General features: G+C 49.9%; 8 protein-coding genes across 8 annotated transcripts; 3 read left to right on the top strand and 5 right to left on the bottom strand.

Moving 5' to 3' along the window:
• Window positions 1-27: 27 nt before the first annotated feature.
• N7458_003970 (uncharacterized protein) lies at window positions 28-1112 on the top strand (the record flags this gene model as incomplete). Its single annotated transcript, XM_056907352.1, has 4 exons — window positions 28-63; window positions 111-772; window positions 829-906; window positions 965-1112. The coding sequence occupies 4 exons, from the start codon at window positions 28-30 to the stop codon at window positions 1110-1112; spliced, it is 924 nt and encodes a 307-aa protein (XP_056768079.1).
• A 1308-nt stretch (window positions 1113-2420) lies between these two features.
• On the top strand, window positions 2421-2822 carry N7458_003969 (uncharacterized protein; the record flags this gene model as incomplete). Its single annotated transcript, XM_056907351.1, has 1 exon — window positions 2421-2822. The coding sequence occupies one exon, from the start codon at window positions 2421-2423 to the stop codon at window positions 2820-2822; it is 402 nt and encodes a 133-aa protein (XP_056768078.1).
• Window positions 2823-4209: 1387 nt separating this feature from the next.
• On the bottom strand, window positions 4210-5119 carry N7458_003968 (LysM peptidoglycan-binding domain-containing protein; the record flags this gene model as incomplete). The annotated part of the gene is made up of 5 exons (XM_056907350.1): window positions 4210-4252; window positions 4324-4371; window positions 4422-4656; window positions 4715-4954; window positions 5026-5119. The coding sequence occupies 5 exons, from the start codon at window positions 5117-5119 to the stop codon at window positions 4210-4212; spliced, it is 660 nt and encodes a 219-aa protein (XP_056768077.1).
• Window positions 5120-5292: 173 nt separating this feature from the next.
• On the bottom strand, window positions 5293-7269 carry N7458_003967 (cytochrome P450; the record flags this gene model as incomplete). Its single annotated transcript, XM_056907349.1, has 5 exons — window positions 5293-5473; window positions 5545-5707; window positions 5781-6061; window positions 6127-6986; window positions 7147-7269. The coding sequence occupies 5 exons, from the start codon at window positions 7267-7269 to the stop codon at window positions 5293-5295; spliced, it is 1608 nt and encodes a 535-aa protein (XP_056768076.1).
• A 785-nt stretch (window positions 7270-8054) lies between these two features.
• On the bottom strand, window positions 8055-9578 carry N7458_003966 (class I SAM-dependent methyltransferase; the record flags this gene model as incomplete). Its single annotated transcript, XM_056907348.1, has 1 exon — window positions 8055-9578. One exon carries the CDS (start codon window positions 9576-9578, stop codon window positions 8055-8057), a length of 1524 nt encoding a protein of 507 aa, XP_056768075.1.
• A 792-nt stretch (window positions 9579-10370) lies between these two features.
• On the bottom strand, window positions 10371-12074 carry N7458_003965 (COP9 signalosome complex subunit 1; the record flags this gene model as incomplete). Its single annotated transcript, XM_056907347.1, has 4 exons — window positions 10371-11399; window positions 11452-11732; window positions 11792-11836; window positions 11930-12074. 4 exons carry the CDS (start codon window positions 12072-12074, stop codon window positions 10371-10373), a joined length of 1500 nt encoding a protein of 499 aa, XP_056768074.1.
• A 937-nt stretch (window positions 12075-13011) lies between these two features.
• On the top strand, window positions 13012-14295 carry N7458_003964 (uncharacterized protein; the record flags this gene model as incomplete). The annotated part of the gene is made up of 4 exons (XM_056907346.1): window positions 13012-13621; window positions 13703-13800; window positions 13899-13970; window positions 14047-14295. 4 exons carry the CDS (start codon window positions 13012-13014, stop codon window positions 14293-14295), a joined length of 1029 nt encoding a protein of 342 aa, XP_056768073.1.
• Window positions 14296-14796: 501 nt separating this feature from the next.
• Window positions 14797-15500, bottom strand: N7458_003963 (uncharacterized protein; the record flags this gene model as incomplete). Its single annotated transcript, XM_056907345.1, has 3 exons — window positions 14797-15168; window positions 15229-15317; window positions 15398-15500. The coding sequence occupies 3 exons, from the start codon at window positions 15498-15500 to the stop codon at window positions 14797-14799; spliced, it is 564 nt and encodes a 187-aa protein (XP_056768072.1).
• Between the last annotated feature and the right edge of the window lie 599 nt (window positions 15501-16099).

Below are 16099 nucleotides of genomic sequence, written 5' to 3'. Positions count from 1 at the left end.
TAGAAATACCTGCTGGCAAGAATCACCATGAGTGAAATCGATGCACATTTCCTCCGCCGCCTGGTAGGGACCAAGGTCACTTCCTTTCTCACTTCGGCCCCCAGCAACAGGGGTCTGTTGTCTCTTCCTCCGCATCTGCGGCCTCCGCACCTGGAGCCTCCCCACCCGGAGCCTCACCACCAGCGGCCTCGCCCCCTCCCTCGCTCGCTACGGACTCCGTTGCGCCCGCCACGCTCACTACAGCCACCTCCACCACGGCCTCTACCCTTTCCTTCTCTGGTTCGCCACCCCCAGGGATACCAAGGATTAGCCGCACGTGGATTATCACGGAAAAGCTGTCGGAAAGGGCCGTTCATCTCACACAGCGCCATGTCGATAGGGGGGTTGGGTCTCCTATGACAGTTGGCAAATTTCTATGCTGTCTAGAGGAGGACCCAACCCAGATAGCGTTTATGCGAATTTATTATCAGATTCCCATTACTGGGACTGAGGACGCTGATTTGGCTACTCTAGCCCAACAAATCCGACCTCGTGAAGTGTGTGGTGAACTAGAGGCGTTTAGACTCTTAATGAGTCAAGGCTGTAGCTCTGTTCCACGTTTCCTTGGATACTGCGAAAGACAGCAAGGCGGAAATGAGTTCGTTCCTGGTGGTTATGCTAAATACCTCGCATGGGAGAAAGTACCTGGTGATCCTCTTACAGAGGAATATTTCTGGAGCTTGGATCCACTTGTACGAAAGGATATCCGTGACAAATTTCGTGCTGCCTTTGAGTGAGTCTACGCAAACCTAAAATAGTGAACTGACAAAACGCTAATAAGATTAACAGAGAAATGCTGCGGTGTGGTGTGAGACCACAGGATTCTCAAATCTCCAAGATCATTTATGATCAGTCCACTGGCAACGTGTACGTCAAGAATCTACATAACTTCATGAGGAATACTTACTAATTACAATGGGTTCAGTCGCATTTCGGGGTTTCGAATGGCATGGCCAATCCGTGGTCGATTAGAATGGTCAGACAATCGTTATATCTCGTACGCGCTCGCTAACCGACCTAAACGACCTCGCAAGGAGGACTGGCTTTCTGACCCGGAGACCTGGGAGTACTGAAAGATTAGCAATGCTTTAGTGAGTATCAGATTGAATTCAAATTGGTTTTCTCCCTTGACAGTCTTATGTAACTCGAAGGTTTCGTTTACTCTAGTGGGCGTGTGGTTCCTACCTAGAAATTAAGGTGGGGTCTACTAGATGTTTTGAAGTCGTACAAGAAGTGCGGCCGCGCTTACGCGGCCTGGGTCACCAATCTTGGAAAATCCTTATAAATGTATATACAAAGAGTAACTATCACTATACACATCATAACCCGGCTCGTAGTGGACGATCTCCCTTCAATATAGCTTTTCGCTCTTCTAGTGTCGATTTAATACCGATAGACGTGGACTCTCTCGCCCCTTGATCACTATCTCTAGCCTGATATGTCGAAATATTAGCGGTAGGTAAGGGGCTAATATTTCCAAAAATACGCCTAGGTCTAGTATTTATATAGCGCCTGCTCTACTCGCTAGTTAATAGAGGCGACATGTAATTAGTAAAGGTTAGACCGCTACGGTATAGTAGCTATAGTAAGATCTAAACTATCTATTCCCTATCCTTCTAGATTACTTCCGCGCCTTCTACTCCTTAGTAGGATCCTCCTTAGGAGTATCTAGCTTATTATCTAATAAAGATTTATTATTAGTATTAGACTTAGAGTTAGTACTAGATATAGATATATTAGAGTTAGAATACTCTAATTTATTATCTAGGTCTAAGCCGGCCTAGGAGCGAGAAGGAGAGTAGAAACGTAATCTTTTAGTAGGATAGGTAGTAGATAGAGAAGACTTACTAGGGAACCTGTGAGCAAGCTATGCTGCGCAGTAGATAGAAGAAGAAAGAAGATTGAATAGGATAGATTGATCTTCTTCCTTTGATTGAATTGGAAGGATGAAATCAAATCGGCTTAGAATCATAAAGATAAGATGAGAGAAAAGTAAGGTAGGACTAAAGCTTGGTTGATTGTATTGAATCTTCTGTTCGATGTTCAACATGATGATCAGATCTTGGTAGAGAAAACGGGGCATATTTATCAAACTTGTTTCTTGCATATAATCGTTCCAGATAGATCTAGATGCATTCTAGATGGTGTCACGTGTGGAACCGCGAAAACGACAACTTTGTATCGAGTTTTTGAAAATTACATGGAAATTACATACGCCACCAACCCTGGAAGGCGGTAACAAAAGGCCCACCGGGGTGTTGATCACTGTGTTGATCCCAACCATGGCTGGCCTAGGCTGGCTCCTATAGATACTTGGCGGCACCGGGAGAAGGAATCTCCTCCACAACCTGTTCGACTTCAATCCCCCAAGCCATCACAACATGGATTCATTACCACCGGAATTGATCTCCCGGGTGTTAGACCACATGATTCCTGTGGGAAATTATACACGCAGGTCTCCCAGCCTGGCTTCATATGCCACATTGGGCCGTCACTGGCAGGCTATCATTGAGAGACGCACATTCGCCAACATTCGAATTCACACACCCAAACGAATGGAAGAGTTCCAGCGCATTGTAACGGACCGCCGCAGAAGATCTTGTGTCCAACTCATCAAGTTAGTCGTGCGGCTCGAGTCATACGATGTGCAAGCGCGCGCTCGATGGGAGACAGACGAGGAACGCCAACAAAACACCAAGATCTTTACCTCGACGATCAGCACTCTTTTCAAAATCCTATCATGCTGGCCAGACGATGCTGCTAGCATCGAGCTTTCTATCTAGGCAAAGTCCCCAAGTGACTTTCTCGATCTAAAGCAACGACGGAAACAAGCGGCTAGATCGCGATTGGACGATCTTCTTTATAAGAGATATGAGAGATCCTACCTGGAATTTTCTCGAACTACTATAGATGTCGAGTGCCCACCGGTCCCTATAGTGACCTATCTTTTAATACGCGGCCTCGGAAACGAACGGCTAATCGAGCCGGCATCGAGTGTATTTATCGCGTCGAAGCTATCGCGATTAAACCGAGTGGAACTATTTATGAGGGATGAGTGTAAGCGAGACGAACGATTAAGATAACGCCTTCGAAATGGTAAGCTAGATCCTATCGTGAAAAGCTGAAGCTCGGTTGAGTAATTTACGCTAAGATCGACCTAACTTATCTCGCCTAGACTTTGCTCGCAATCTTCACCTCCTCCCTACCGGGGTATAGCAGTTCGATCTACAATTTCAATACGCGCCCCTCTTGATCAGTACTACGCGCCTCCAGACGTGATAGAAGATGGATCGGACCTTTTAAGTTCGTGTTTACGGGATTTGTCGTAGCGTCTAGAGGGTCTCAAAATTAACGACTCTATAGTTTTAGGCCTAGAACTTTTTTAGCCGTTAAATCTATAGGAAGATGATCTAGTAGTGAATCGACCCTTTTGGCTAAACCTAAAAGATGTAGCGGTGAACTATGCGCTAGTTACACCGTCTAGAGAGTAGCTCCTAGAACGGGATCCGGAAAAGACGGATACGATAGATGATAACACGGATTATGAATACTATAATACTAGAGATAATAAGGAGGAGGAATATCCCGAATCCGTCCGCACCCCTCTCGAGGATCGCAGGTCTAGATATTTTCGATCCAAAATCATCGCGAGCCACGCCAACAGATTCTATATTTTAGCTACCCGGGCCGCCCTCCGGATACCTAAACTAAGACAGATAGTTCTATAGACTAATAGCCGCCCACGGTACTCACTAGAGTATAAAGTACGAGCGGGAACTTCGAGGCTTATATAGAGGAATGAAGATAATAAAGCTGACCCGTTTGAAACCGACACACTAATAAGGCAAGAAAAGGCTAAGCGCCTCTACCAACCCGATGAACGGGTCTTCAAGGCCTAGGAGAAAGTTGCTCGTGAACACACTAGAAGGGGCCCGCAGATTGAGTTCAAAGAGTGGGGGTTTTGAGAATTTGTTGAGTCGATCGTCGCTTTGTCTTTCGTGTAATCTATCTAGTCATGATAAGGGATATATCTAATAAGGGAAAAATGCAATTTATATCAGCTAGAGAGGTTAATTTGATATACTAATTGACATATACAATGAAAATAGTACACGCCCCAATGATCAGATCGTGGTGCACTTATCATCCGCTTCATTAACCCCATAAGTTTTAGGATGATACACCGACACAATAGGCTTCACCTAACCAGAAGCTGTTTTGGAGGGAAGTGAATGAGAGTCAGTGGCTGCCGGCAAAGGTAAAAAAAAGGAGGAGGAGGGAGACGAGAATCTCACTTTTAGCAGGCATTGTTCAGAGCAGGATTCCACATATCTATCAAAGACGGTTCTGTTAGTTAACTTGAATCCTTTACAGTGTTAAACGCGGAGCTGGACTGACAAAACCGAGTCACGGTAATCCCGTTGCAAGAGGCAAATAGCTCACATCCATCGCCATCCTTGGCAACATCGTACGCGTTGCAGGTGATCGGGATCCCGGCTTGAATGGGTGCTGGAGCAGTCACACTTGCTGCAGCTGAACTTGTTGTGGAACTCGTGGAACTGGCGGTCCCGGCTTTCACGAAATAGGCTTCCTCGAGCCAGAGGCTGCCGCAATCGGCTGAAGTTCGAGATGTCAGTAAATGACCGGGGGCGCCATTGCGGGTGATCAACTTTACCTCCAACAGCTGGATTCCATGCTTCGAACTGGGACACAGTAATTCCATATGCCGATGCAATGGTCGCACAGGTATTGTCAGCCTTAACAACATAATATTCCTGGCAGTTGGCAACGATTCCGGATTGCGTCGGTGCCGGAGCAGCGTCAGTTCCACTGTCTGTACCTGTGGTCGTTGTAGTATTCGCTATATCTGCTTTGACACAGTATGCCTCATCCACCCAGAGACCACCACAATCAGCTAATGATTTCACGGCATTAGTGGCTACTCGCAAAGGGGAGATGATGATCTGGAATTAATAAATGACTGACCTCCCACAGCTGGGTTCCATGCTTCGAACTGGCACACGGTGATGCCATATGCCGATGCAATAGCCCCGCAAGTATCATTTGTTTGAGCCACCATCTAAGTACAAACCCACCAATCGCGATACACACAAAACCTCAAAATAACCCACCAGGCTCGTAGGACCAGAAAAAAAGATATTAGAAACTAAATCCATTAAAAATTGCAAATCATAAACCATGCCATGTTATGGCAATGTTCCCCCAGATCTCGCTCATGCTCGAAGATGCAAGCTACGCATCCTCCTGCTCTTCTCCATCCGAGAAACGGTCCCGTAGTTTGACCTTGAGTGCAGGTTTATCCCAAAGGTAATACACCTTCTGGTTCGTCCAATCAGAGCTCTCGGGAGACAGGGTGAAATCAAAGTTGTACAGCAGTTTGCAGAGGATCAGCCGGATCTCGCAATAGGCCAGTCTATGCACACAGAATGAATTAGTTGAATGACGTCACAGAATAGGGTTTGTTATGCATGCGAGTAGACTCACGTCTTTCCTATACAACCTCTCGGTCCGAGACTAAAGGGCTGCAGCATGTCCTTGTTATCGCCATCGAAGCGGGGGTCGTTTCCGAGCCACCGTTCCGGGATAAAGGTGTTGGGAAGAGCAAAGTTCGAGGCGGAGTGATAGGAAGCGTAATGGTGACAACTGACTTCAGTCTAGTCGGGGCGTTAGCAGGTATGCACGGGACTATAACTATGGGAAACAAAGACTTTGTGGTGAACGTGCCCCCTCCGGCACGAAATGGCCATCAATACTCGCTCCACCCGCTGGGACAAGGCGCGAAAGGTTGGTCACAAAAGGTGGATATATCCGAAGCGACTCTTCAATGACAGCAGCCAAGTACGGGGGTGTAGCAGAGCTGCGGCATGTAATGTCCTCAGCTGTCTGGAACGTAGATTGAATTTCGTGGACGAGTTGGCTCATAATGCGAGGATTCTTGCAAAGGTAGAAGATGCACCCGGACAAAAGCGTTGCGCTAGTCTCACTTCCTGCAATGATCAGACTAGTGGGGTTGGTCAGTTCGCCATGGACTTGCTGCAATGCAATCAACAGGAGAGAAATACATACATGAACGCATTCGAGTGAATCTCCGCTCGAGTCATCATCCGTGGTCCATCGTCGTGCTGCTCGTTCGATTCACTCAGACCATTCTGCAAAATAGCAGACATAAAGTCCGACCGCGTCGTCTTCGTCTCCAACCGCCGATCCGCTCGACGAGCAGCAAGGTTGAAGTGCTCTTCAGCCTTTCGCTTGATCTGCTTCGAGACAAGTGCAAACAGCAAGCTGTGGAAAAGCGGAAACTGCCGCGCCATACCGTCGTATGCCAGCGCCTTGATTGACTTGAAAATCAAGTCAATCCACGGGTGCAATTGACTATTCTTCAGACAACCAAAGGACTCGCCGAACATCAGGTCCCCGGTGATATCAAAGGTGGTATAATTCATCCAGCTCTTGATATCACACACTGGAGCACCCTTTTGAATCTCGCCCCGCAGCTTGGAAATCATCGTATCGATATACCCCGTAATTAGAGGTTCCTGTTCCCTCAAAGCCCGCTCAGAGAATGCCGGCGCCAGCAATTTCTGCTGCCGAGAATGCGTGGCATGATCAGTCTCACCCACGAGATGGTTTACGCCATTCGCCGGCGGCAGGTAACGCGTTGGATCTTTCGGAAAACATCCCCCCGGCCGTGCACCGTAGATATCGCGATATGCGCCGGGCGCATTGAACACTATTTCCGTCGGGCTAGTGCGAACCACCGGTCCGTACCGCTCATGTAGAGCGGTAATATCTAGATGATTGGTTCCTCGGAGCATGGACAACTGGCCGGGGATGCGAGAGATGGCCCAGAGCCTTGGGCCGGGGAACTGAGCGAGTGGTGACCAGTAAAGCTCGTAGAGTATGCGATATGCGAAGGCGAGTAAGATCTGGGATGGGAAGGTTTCACAATGGTTAGCGCCCGCGTCTGCAGCAGGGTATATGAGGCGGGGATTAGAGGAGGGAGGATTCGGGAATGAGGTGTGGGTAGATGTAGAGTAGGGACCTGCAGCTGGTACGGAATGAAGGTGTACGAGGGATGCAACTTACCAGGACTCCCACAAGTTGAATCCAGACTGGGATGTGGAATAATGGGTCTGCTGAGAGCATGGCGAGATGTGAGTGCAAGGCGGAGGGTTTGAAGCCCAGAGCCATGCCGATGGTCTCTATCATGGTATTTTACTCTTTTGGGTTGTCGATTGCTTGGTCCGTTGTTGAAGGGTATAGTATCGGGGCTGACCCTGGCTTGGCTGGTTGTTTGGAGATGAGGATTTTCGGGACAGCCAAAGTGAAACCCGAAGGTTGTACCAGGGTGAAGAGATGGAGTCAAATTTAAAAGGGCACAGATGATGACAGAAGAAGAGGAGAAGCCTTAAGCTCAATTCAGGTCAATCCAGCTCAGCTCAACTCAGCTCAGCACCAAGACGGGTAGCTGGAATCGACTAATTGGGATAGTCGGAGGGCGTCTGTATGGTGGCAGTAGCGCGAAAACGAAGCTGTAGGATGTTGAATGTTGGAATCTCCTCGTCTCAGGCGATAATAATGAATTCTACAATTCTTCCACGCCGAATGTCTCGTATTCTTCATCCACTTGTTCATCCCTAGTCCAATTGCTGACCCAACCACTGCAACCCGACAGTCAAAGACCAGCTTCCGACTGCGGCTTCCGACCGTACACAATATGTAAATTGCAATATATCACTGTTGGACCAGCCAAGCACGCGCGTAAACAGCGCCAGCGAATAAGACTCCACCGCCATAAGCAGCGAGCACAAATTATACCGACCAATCTGTTTCTGGACAGGATCCCTGCACCAAGTACTTGAAGGCACCTACCAGAAGCGAAACGGAGAAAAGTAAGCGTCCCTGGTTAGCCCCCGCAATATTCAAGAAACAAGAAAAAGTACAATCTGACCAGCCGCTAGACCCAAAAAGGGGTCAAATCGTGTCATCATGCACTAACTAACAGAACCAGGGTCCATCGGGCTTACCTTGTAAACCTCATCTCGAACCTCTGCAAACCCAGCCTCTACAACCCGCTGCCGATGTCCCTCAGCAATATTCATCGGTCGCTGAAACGCCTCACTGGCCTCATGCAATCGTCCCAGATACTCGCACAACGTTGGCGCAAGCCGTAACGTATCATCGTCTGATTTCAGCGTAACCTCAAATTCCTGCAACTCGATCCATCCACCGGGCTTGAGATGCTCATATGCCTGTCGCAGTAACCGCGGCCAATCAGCAATCGCACCACCCAAGTCGCGCGCATGAATAAAATCAAAGGGCCGACTCGCGCTAAACAGCCACGGCTCCTCGGCATCATCGACCAGGAAGCGCAGGTTGGGCGGTACCCAGGATGGTTGGATGGGACTCAGGTCTGTGCCGATGACTTCGGCGCTGGGATAGCTATCCGCGAAATCGATGGCCCAGATTCCCGTGCCGGTGCCGATGTCTAGGACACGCTGGATGGATTTTCCCAGCGGAGCGCGGAGTAGCGCGCCGTTGAGGACGAGGTTGCGGACGTGATGGAGTAGATCTTGTCGATCTTGCTCTTGCTCGTCGTTGGGGAGGACATAGTGGCCTTCGCGGTAGGAGTGATACCGTCGACCATTTTCATAAGCGTAGTCTTTTACATCTGATAACAGGGAAGCAGTATAAGTAGATGTATCGGAATGATAGTCGTCGTCATTGTCGAATATAGAACCCTCGACATCATTGGTCGAATCTTCCGTGGAGGACATGTCGACCCTCTCTTCTGTATCATGGAGCTGACTCGAGGAATCCTCCAGCTCAGGATCCGATGGAATCCACGATGACGGATTTGCAAAATTCTCCGGCTGCATTGCGATAGTTTCACTGTGATTTTCCAATAGCGAGGTTGAAGTCGACCTCGTCGATGGCCATACACTGGCTTCGTCGGTGGACGTCACCGCCCGCAAAGTTGAATTTTCTTCGTCCGCGGAACGCAGCGGGGACGACTCTGGATCTGGGAATTGGCCTTGTTCTTCATGGATCTCCTCTTCAACTGCCTCTGGGATAGGTGTTAATTGCGGCGTTATTGCTTGTACATGCTCTGCGCGATCGCTCTTCGGATCGACATCCGGATCTACAATGGCCTGAGCGTCAAGGATGTGGGGCGCAGAGAAGGCTTGGACTGTGCGATCCACTTCAGAGGCTTCTGCAGGGGCTTCTGGAATTTGGGCAGATGTTCCTATCACGCCAATATGTGGAGGCATGATCTCGATCTCTGCTTCGTGAAGAGCATTTTCATCTCCAAATTTCTGACTGGGCTGGAGGAGTAATAGTGACAGGGAGGATGGCATTTCTTTTGATAGAGAGCCGTTCATCACGATCTGGGACTCGGAATTTGACGTTGTCAACGATCGAGCTGATAGATTTGCATCAAATCCAGTATCATCACCATCTTCACGCGAATCAGTGAAATCGCGATCGTCAGAAGGAAAAGACTCCGGCACAGCCATATCCGTGCCCACGCCAGTCCTGCTATCATCCACACGAGGCTTCTGAGAACCCGTGGCGGGATAACAGCAACAAAAACCAAACAACCCAGGATTCATGAGGAGTGGACTCGTTACTTGAACCGCCAGACAGACATCAAACATCGACTTTGTTTCGCTCGTCAAACGCCCCCAATTCCGACAAAAAGCAGTGTAGCAGGACCGTAACCACTCAGGAACACGGCCTAAACCAGGGAAGGTGGGATTAGCACCGAGGCCGTAGTCGTAGAGGATTTATTTGCTTCGTCTGAGAAGTTTTGTCATTGAGGCATGCGTGCATTTTTCATGTAGGACAAAGGGGGTTGGGAAATGCCCAGAATTATATTGGGGACTGCCTTGTGGAAGCGTCGAGTGGATGGGAATAGTCTTGTCCCTCCAAGACAGCATTTCGTGCCGATAGCCCTTCGTCTCATTTGTGCACTTTGGTAGTACTCTGTGTGTTCGACTGGTTGACAAGCCTGATTGTAACTAGTCTTGGACTTGTCGGACTCAAGGGAAGAGGGGAACAAAGAAAAATTACGTCTTGGTCGGGCTTAGACGCAAACATACTGGGTGAACCTTGATTTCGGGACTGAAAGATCTACATGGAGTACAGTACAAGGGCAAGCACGTTTAGGAAGGTCGTTTAGCCATTTCATTTCTGCTCCGAGGGCCACGCTATGGCCCCGATCTAGCTAGAGCTCTGTCGTACGGGTATTATCTCATGCTTCATCTACGTATCGGAAGGAACCAGCACCTTCTCTTTGACCTCTCCGATCAACTGCGCAATCCACCCCGAGTAAACCGCTCCGCCATGCCCATTCCCCTCAAATTAGGCCCCTGATTCAACCGCGACCGCCGCTCGCTGTCAGGGGCTCGCACCTCCAGCCCAGCATGAAGCACGCTGGCACGCAAGATACGCAAGTGTGCCTCCTGGTTGAAAGAGTGCAGACTCTCCAAGGTCTTATTCTGAACATCTGTCCTCAAATCAGTCTGGTTTGAGACCAGGACTCCTTTCTCCAGGTCAATCCGAGCATTGAGCACACCATCTTTCACGAGACGGATTAGTTCTTGGACGAATGGTGATGAAACGCTGGTGGGCTGTGCTTCGCCGCCGATCACCTCGGGCGCAAAGATTGTGGCCATGGAGTTCAGCGTGACGCGGCTGAAAGGGACAAGATATTGTTTGATCGCCTTGGTGCGGATAAGAGTGTAAAGCTCGGAAACATGACGCTGGAGGTGAATGTCAAGAAGATAATCGGTGCGATAAGCTTCCAATATGTCCAGGCAGGGGCGGAACTTGGAATTGCAGAAGAATGCAATCGCACGACGAATATGGGGCTCGAGTTCGAGGAAGTTGCGGAAGGTGCTGTTCTCTAGAACGCGTCGCTGTAGATCCCCACGGTCCATGGATGCCATTGCACACAAACCACCGTACACCGCCACATCGTTGGGTGTGATGATCTCGTTGAAGGTGTCGGCCAGGCTGACATCGGTCGACAGGAAGCTGTTGGCAGCGTCCAGATAGGATCCCGAGTGCATCTGTGCAAGCCCCAGGGCAGCCGCCATCTTAGGCTGATTCTTGAGCTGGTCCTCGGGTTTTGACTGGGCGTTGCGCAGGCGGTGCACATTGGACTGGACCGCGAGCCAATCTCCACGCTCGACGGAGACATTAATCAGCTTGAAGAGCATGGAGGCGATGTGGTTCGGTGTTGTGCAATAGTCTCGCATGCGGGTGTATGCTTTTGAAGCAGCGAGCAGATCGCCGGTCTCATAGTAGTGATTTCCAATATCCTCATTGCCCATCTAGAGGAATAAGTTAGATATGACATGCCAACAAATCAATGGAGATACTCACTCGAATACTCTCTTTAATCAAATTGTTCTTGTACCCCCGAAGCTCCTGCTCCAACCGTTCAGATTGAGCTTGGACCTGCCGTTGTACATTATGCACCCAAACCGCGTCGAGAGAAGCATCCTCCTCGTTCGGCGCTACTTCCGACAGCGCCCGCACTGCTTTTTCATACTGCGAAACATCCTTCCCAGACTTGGCCTCGGCTACTGCGAGTTTCAGCGCTTCGGTTGAGAGGACTGTGGAGGAGGTTCCAATGAGGTAGAGGCGGTCGAATCGGGTCCGGCCTGAAGAGAAGCAAGTTAGACAAACTGGTCCAGAGTGAAGGTCGGCGGTGCCAACTTACCGACATAATTCGCAATGTAAGATTCGAGATCGAATTTGGGAGGATCTGCCAAGTCCCAGACGTCAGTCAGCACTTCCTCCATGGCACGGGATAGCTATCGGCGGGTATGTTGCCTGCCCCGCAGGAGGATCAACGTACCGTGGACTTTGATTCGAGTGTTAACCTCTGGATTCTCGCTCATACCGGGCAACCCCTGGGAAGAGGGTCCCAAAGCGGCAGATTGAAATGGAGCACCGAATCTGGTTTGTGTAGATGAGGGGAAAGCGTCTGGTAGTGTGTCCATCTCGCCGGCACTGCTGGGAAGTGCAGCACTAGCTCGGACGTGGAAAGCGAGGAGCAAATAGCGGATAATGCAAGCTGGTTGGTTGCTGGGTGATATGGACAGTTTCAGAATCTCAGGTCAGATCGGGATTTGGAAGAAGACGGTGTCGTGTGAGGGCGTGAGAGACGGGGTGCTCATCATTGTGATGGCTCGTTGAACAGGGGAGCTGATAGGCAGTATCCGACCGCCGGGACCACCGCCATTTCAGCCTCAGCGATGAGGTTTCCATGTGTGGACTGAACAGCGGAGTGCAGCAAATCGATATTTTACAAACCAGCAAGATGGTGATAACTTTTGATTACGTTTTCCTCTAGCCCATACAATTTTGATTGAAAGTTGAAACCAACCTAGATCGCGAAATGTAGTTAGGACTAAATACAATTGCAACTCAAGACGCTGAAATAGACAAATCGTGACATGACTAGGTTCATCAATTTACCCTAGAATTGTAGCATCACACATTCAAGTCACGCAAAGCATTGCCAACGTCTTGCTATCCAATAATAGTGCCGTCTCCATATTGGGTATGTCAATCAGCAACTCTACCGAGTCTAGTAGTTCATGCCTGAGGCACGACGCCTCGGCCTCTCCCGAGCCTCGGAAGTTTGAGTTGAGTAGTAATCACGAAATAATCGGGGTCATCCCCAGATTCGGGATTCTCATCTGGCGACTCCAAACGCCAACGATACCCTCGGATATTATTAATATTGCAATTTACCGATGAATAATTTCCTGATACTCTAATCTCGGCAGCCTTAAGTTCTCCACAGACCTTGATCCGTTTACCCTGCGCAGCGACCTTATATACCCAGGATAGCTCCCCCGCAGTATCTCCGCATTCAACTACATTCACAACGAGGCAACGAACAACGGCGCTACACTCCAACATCACAACACCATGGCATCAACCAAGTCTGTAGCCCTCGTCATCGGCGCCTCCCGCGGTATAGGCCGCCAAATAGCCATCGACCTAGCCAGCAACGGCTACGCAGGTAATCACACCAACTACACACGACTTTTTTGCAAACCCCACCACCACCCTATAAAACACCAGCTAACAACCACCCCCCACCTGATAGTAATGCTAGCAGCAAAAACCACCTCCGACGCCAACAACACAACCCCCTTCCCACCCGACCCCAACTCCGCCTCCTCAACAATAACAACCGTGGCCCGCGAAATCCACGAAGCAGGCGGCCAAGCCGCTGCCGTGACCGTCGACGTCCGCGACCCCCAGCAAATCCAGCACGCAATCGACGAAACCCTGCGGGTCTTCGGAAAACTAGACGTCCTCGTGTACAATTCCGGCGCGATATGGTGGTCGTCTGTTGAGAATACGCCGTTGAAGCGGTTTAAGCTTATGCAGGCTGTTAACCCGGAGGGATTGTATGCGAGTGTTCAATCTGCGTTGCCGGTTTTTGGAAAGGGTGGGTGGAAGGGGAGGATTGTTGTTGTTTGTCCGCCGATTTATTCGAGGTTTTTTAGGGGGAAGACTGGGTATGCTATCGGTATGTATTTGTGTTTCTCCTTGGAGTTGGAGTTTGTCAAGAGGTTGGTTTTGTGATCGGTTGCTGATGTTGGTGCTTTAGGCAAGGTGGGAATGAGCGTGTTGGTCAAGGGTCTTGCAATGGACTTTGTTCGTCAGGAGCGGACTGAGATGGCTATTACTGGGATTTGGCCTGCATCGGTATGTTGGGATTACATCTCCAGCCCTGACTGACACATTACATCCTGTCTATATTATATGTGTATGTGCTGATCTCACCCGCCTCTCCTCTACTATAGTCCATTGAATCCGCCGCCACAGAATTCAACAAATCCGACGACAAATCCTACAAAAAGGACCTCCGGAAACCGGTACATCACTCCTCCACCCAAACCGCAACTCCCTCATACATACCAACCAGTTTCATTTCGCTAACCTACCTCGTAGAATATCTTCTCCGACGCAATCCTCGCCATGCTCCGCGCCCCAGCTACCCAGGTAAACGGGCTGCTGGATACGGACGAGGACTTTCTCCGGGAGAAGTGCGGAGTCACCGATTTTTCGAAGTACTCTGTGATTCCCGGGGCGACGCCGAGACGGATTATGCCGGCCAAGTTTCCGGTGTTGGAGGTTGCGGAGCAGGATGATGAGGGGAATAGGATGGATAGTACGAAGATTCGGGCTGCTAAGATTTAGGTTAGATGGGGTGAGATATCAGGAAGGAGGAGCCCGAGGGAGGGTGTTTTTGTATTTTGTACTTGATAGTTCAGAGGAATATATTCAGGTCGAGGAGAATTCGCTGAAACGGAGGAGATATGGCGCTGTAGATTAACGAGCATTGTGGTTGCGATGTAAACACATTGTAAATTGCAGTAATTACCGATCCCATTAATGCAAGCTTAAACTTGTATGAACGCTCAATGCCGATGCAAATGAAAGAAAGAAGAAAAAAAAAGGAAAACGATATCCACAAAGCCAGCCGAAGAACACCATGACCAGAACTAAATCAAAATCGAAATCAAAAGTCAGAATCATAGACAAGTCCCTGCCCGCAAAAACCCCCCAAGATAGCAAATGCGGGCCATGTGTACACTAAAAATCCACGGCATCTGACCACGCACACGTTCGTTGGAAAGCGCTGTTAGTGGTCATCATATGTATGCCATAGATACACTCACCCCCGCCGGCTATCACACTTTACAACAACACCGCGAACCCAGCAACAACACCACCAACCAACACACACAACCCATAAACCTGGCCCATCTCAACAGCATATCCCCGAGGCGCCGCACCAGTAGCCCCACCAGTCTGAATCACGGCACTGCCAGTGGTGCTAGTCGCCGCCACGGACGAAGAAGCAGTGGTGGTAGTCACGTTTACACGGGGCGGGTCCTGCGCGCCGCAGGGGTTGGCGGTGCGGCAGTTGGATTGACAGGCGGAGTCGCTGCAGGCGGCGACGCATTGGTTGTTCGCCTCGGTGCAGATGAAGTATGGCAGGGTTTGGGAGTATTCTGAGGCGTTGGGGGAGATGCCGTTGCTGCAGACGCAGCTGTAGCTGAGGGTTTCCTGGAGGGAGGTGTTTAGTATGGATATGAGTGGATGGGGAAAGGATTGGGTGGGACTTACAGCAGTGCAGTTGTTGCTCTCTGGCACGCCGGAGGCGATTTGGAGGCAGAGCAGAGGGCAAGCGGATTTCTGGGAGTTGCACCAGTATTCTGTGGTAGATGTTAGGATCAATTTTGGGATATGGACGAAGGGGATTTCTGGGAGCAACAAGTATTGGATCATGACTTACGACGCGTGCTGATGGGTACCGAGTTCGGGTCAATGGTTGAGGTGGACTGGCTGCTCGCCAGGGCAGCCGTAGAGGCCAGGACCAGCAGGAGATTGGGCAGCATGGTTGCTCCGTGGAAAAAGATATGGGCAACTGTTGACAAAAAGGAGGTTGCTGGGAGAGGGAGACTAGATAAGGAAACACACAAACGCAGCGTCAGTGGTAATAATGACAGATGACAAACGAGGAGACCCCAGTGTTTGCATGTAGATCCGTTACACGCTTATGGATGTCGAGATGGACAGATCTGGCAGTGGGAGGGAATCAAGGGAGGACAAGGGAAAGAGAGAAGGAGAAAGCAGACATGGGAGGAACTGGGCCCTGGGCAGGGCTAGAGTCCATGGCTGGGAAAAACTCACAGTGAAGGGCTGGAATTCCTGGACCTGCCTCGAAAACGGAGGCAAGAATGGACGGGAATGGGAAGGCGACGAGGATCAAGGCACAGCAAAGAGAAGAGGAGCAGACGGCAGATCAAATGCAAGCAGATCGAATGCAAGCGGGTCTTGTAGCGACAGACGTGTGGAACGAGTGACAGGTAAGAAGAGGAAAAGGGAAACAGAAGAGAGAGCGCAGGAGAAAGGAAGAGAAATAAAAACGCAAGGAGTGGAGTCAATGGTCTGGTCGATCACGAGGACCGGACTCGGGAGGACGACCAGAAGCTAA

This window comes from Penicillium daleae (assembly GCF_028827525.1).
Source record: "Penicillium daleae strain IBT 16125 chromosome Unknown utg000004l_segment0_segment0, whole genome shotgun sequence".
NCBI lineage: Eukaryota > Fungi > Ascomycota > Eurotiomycetes > Eurotiales > Aspergillaceae > Penicillium > Penicillium daleae.
Note: the sequence above shows the minus strand (reverse complement) of the source record. Positions and strands in the feature narration are given on the sequence as shown.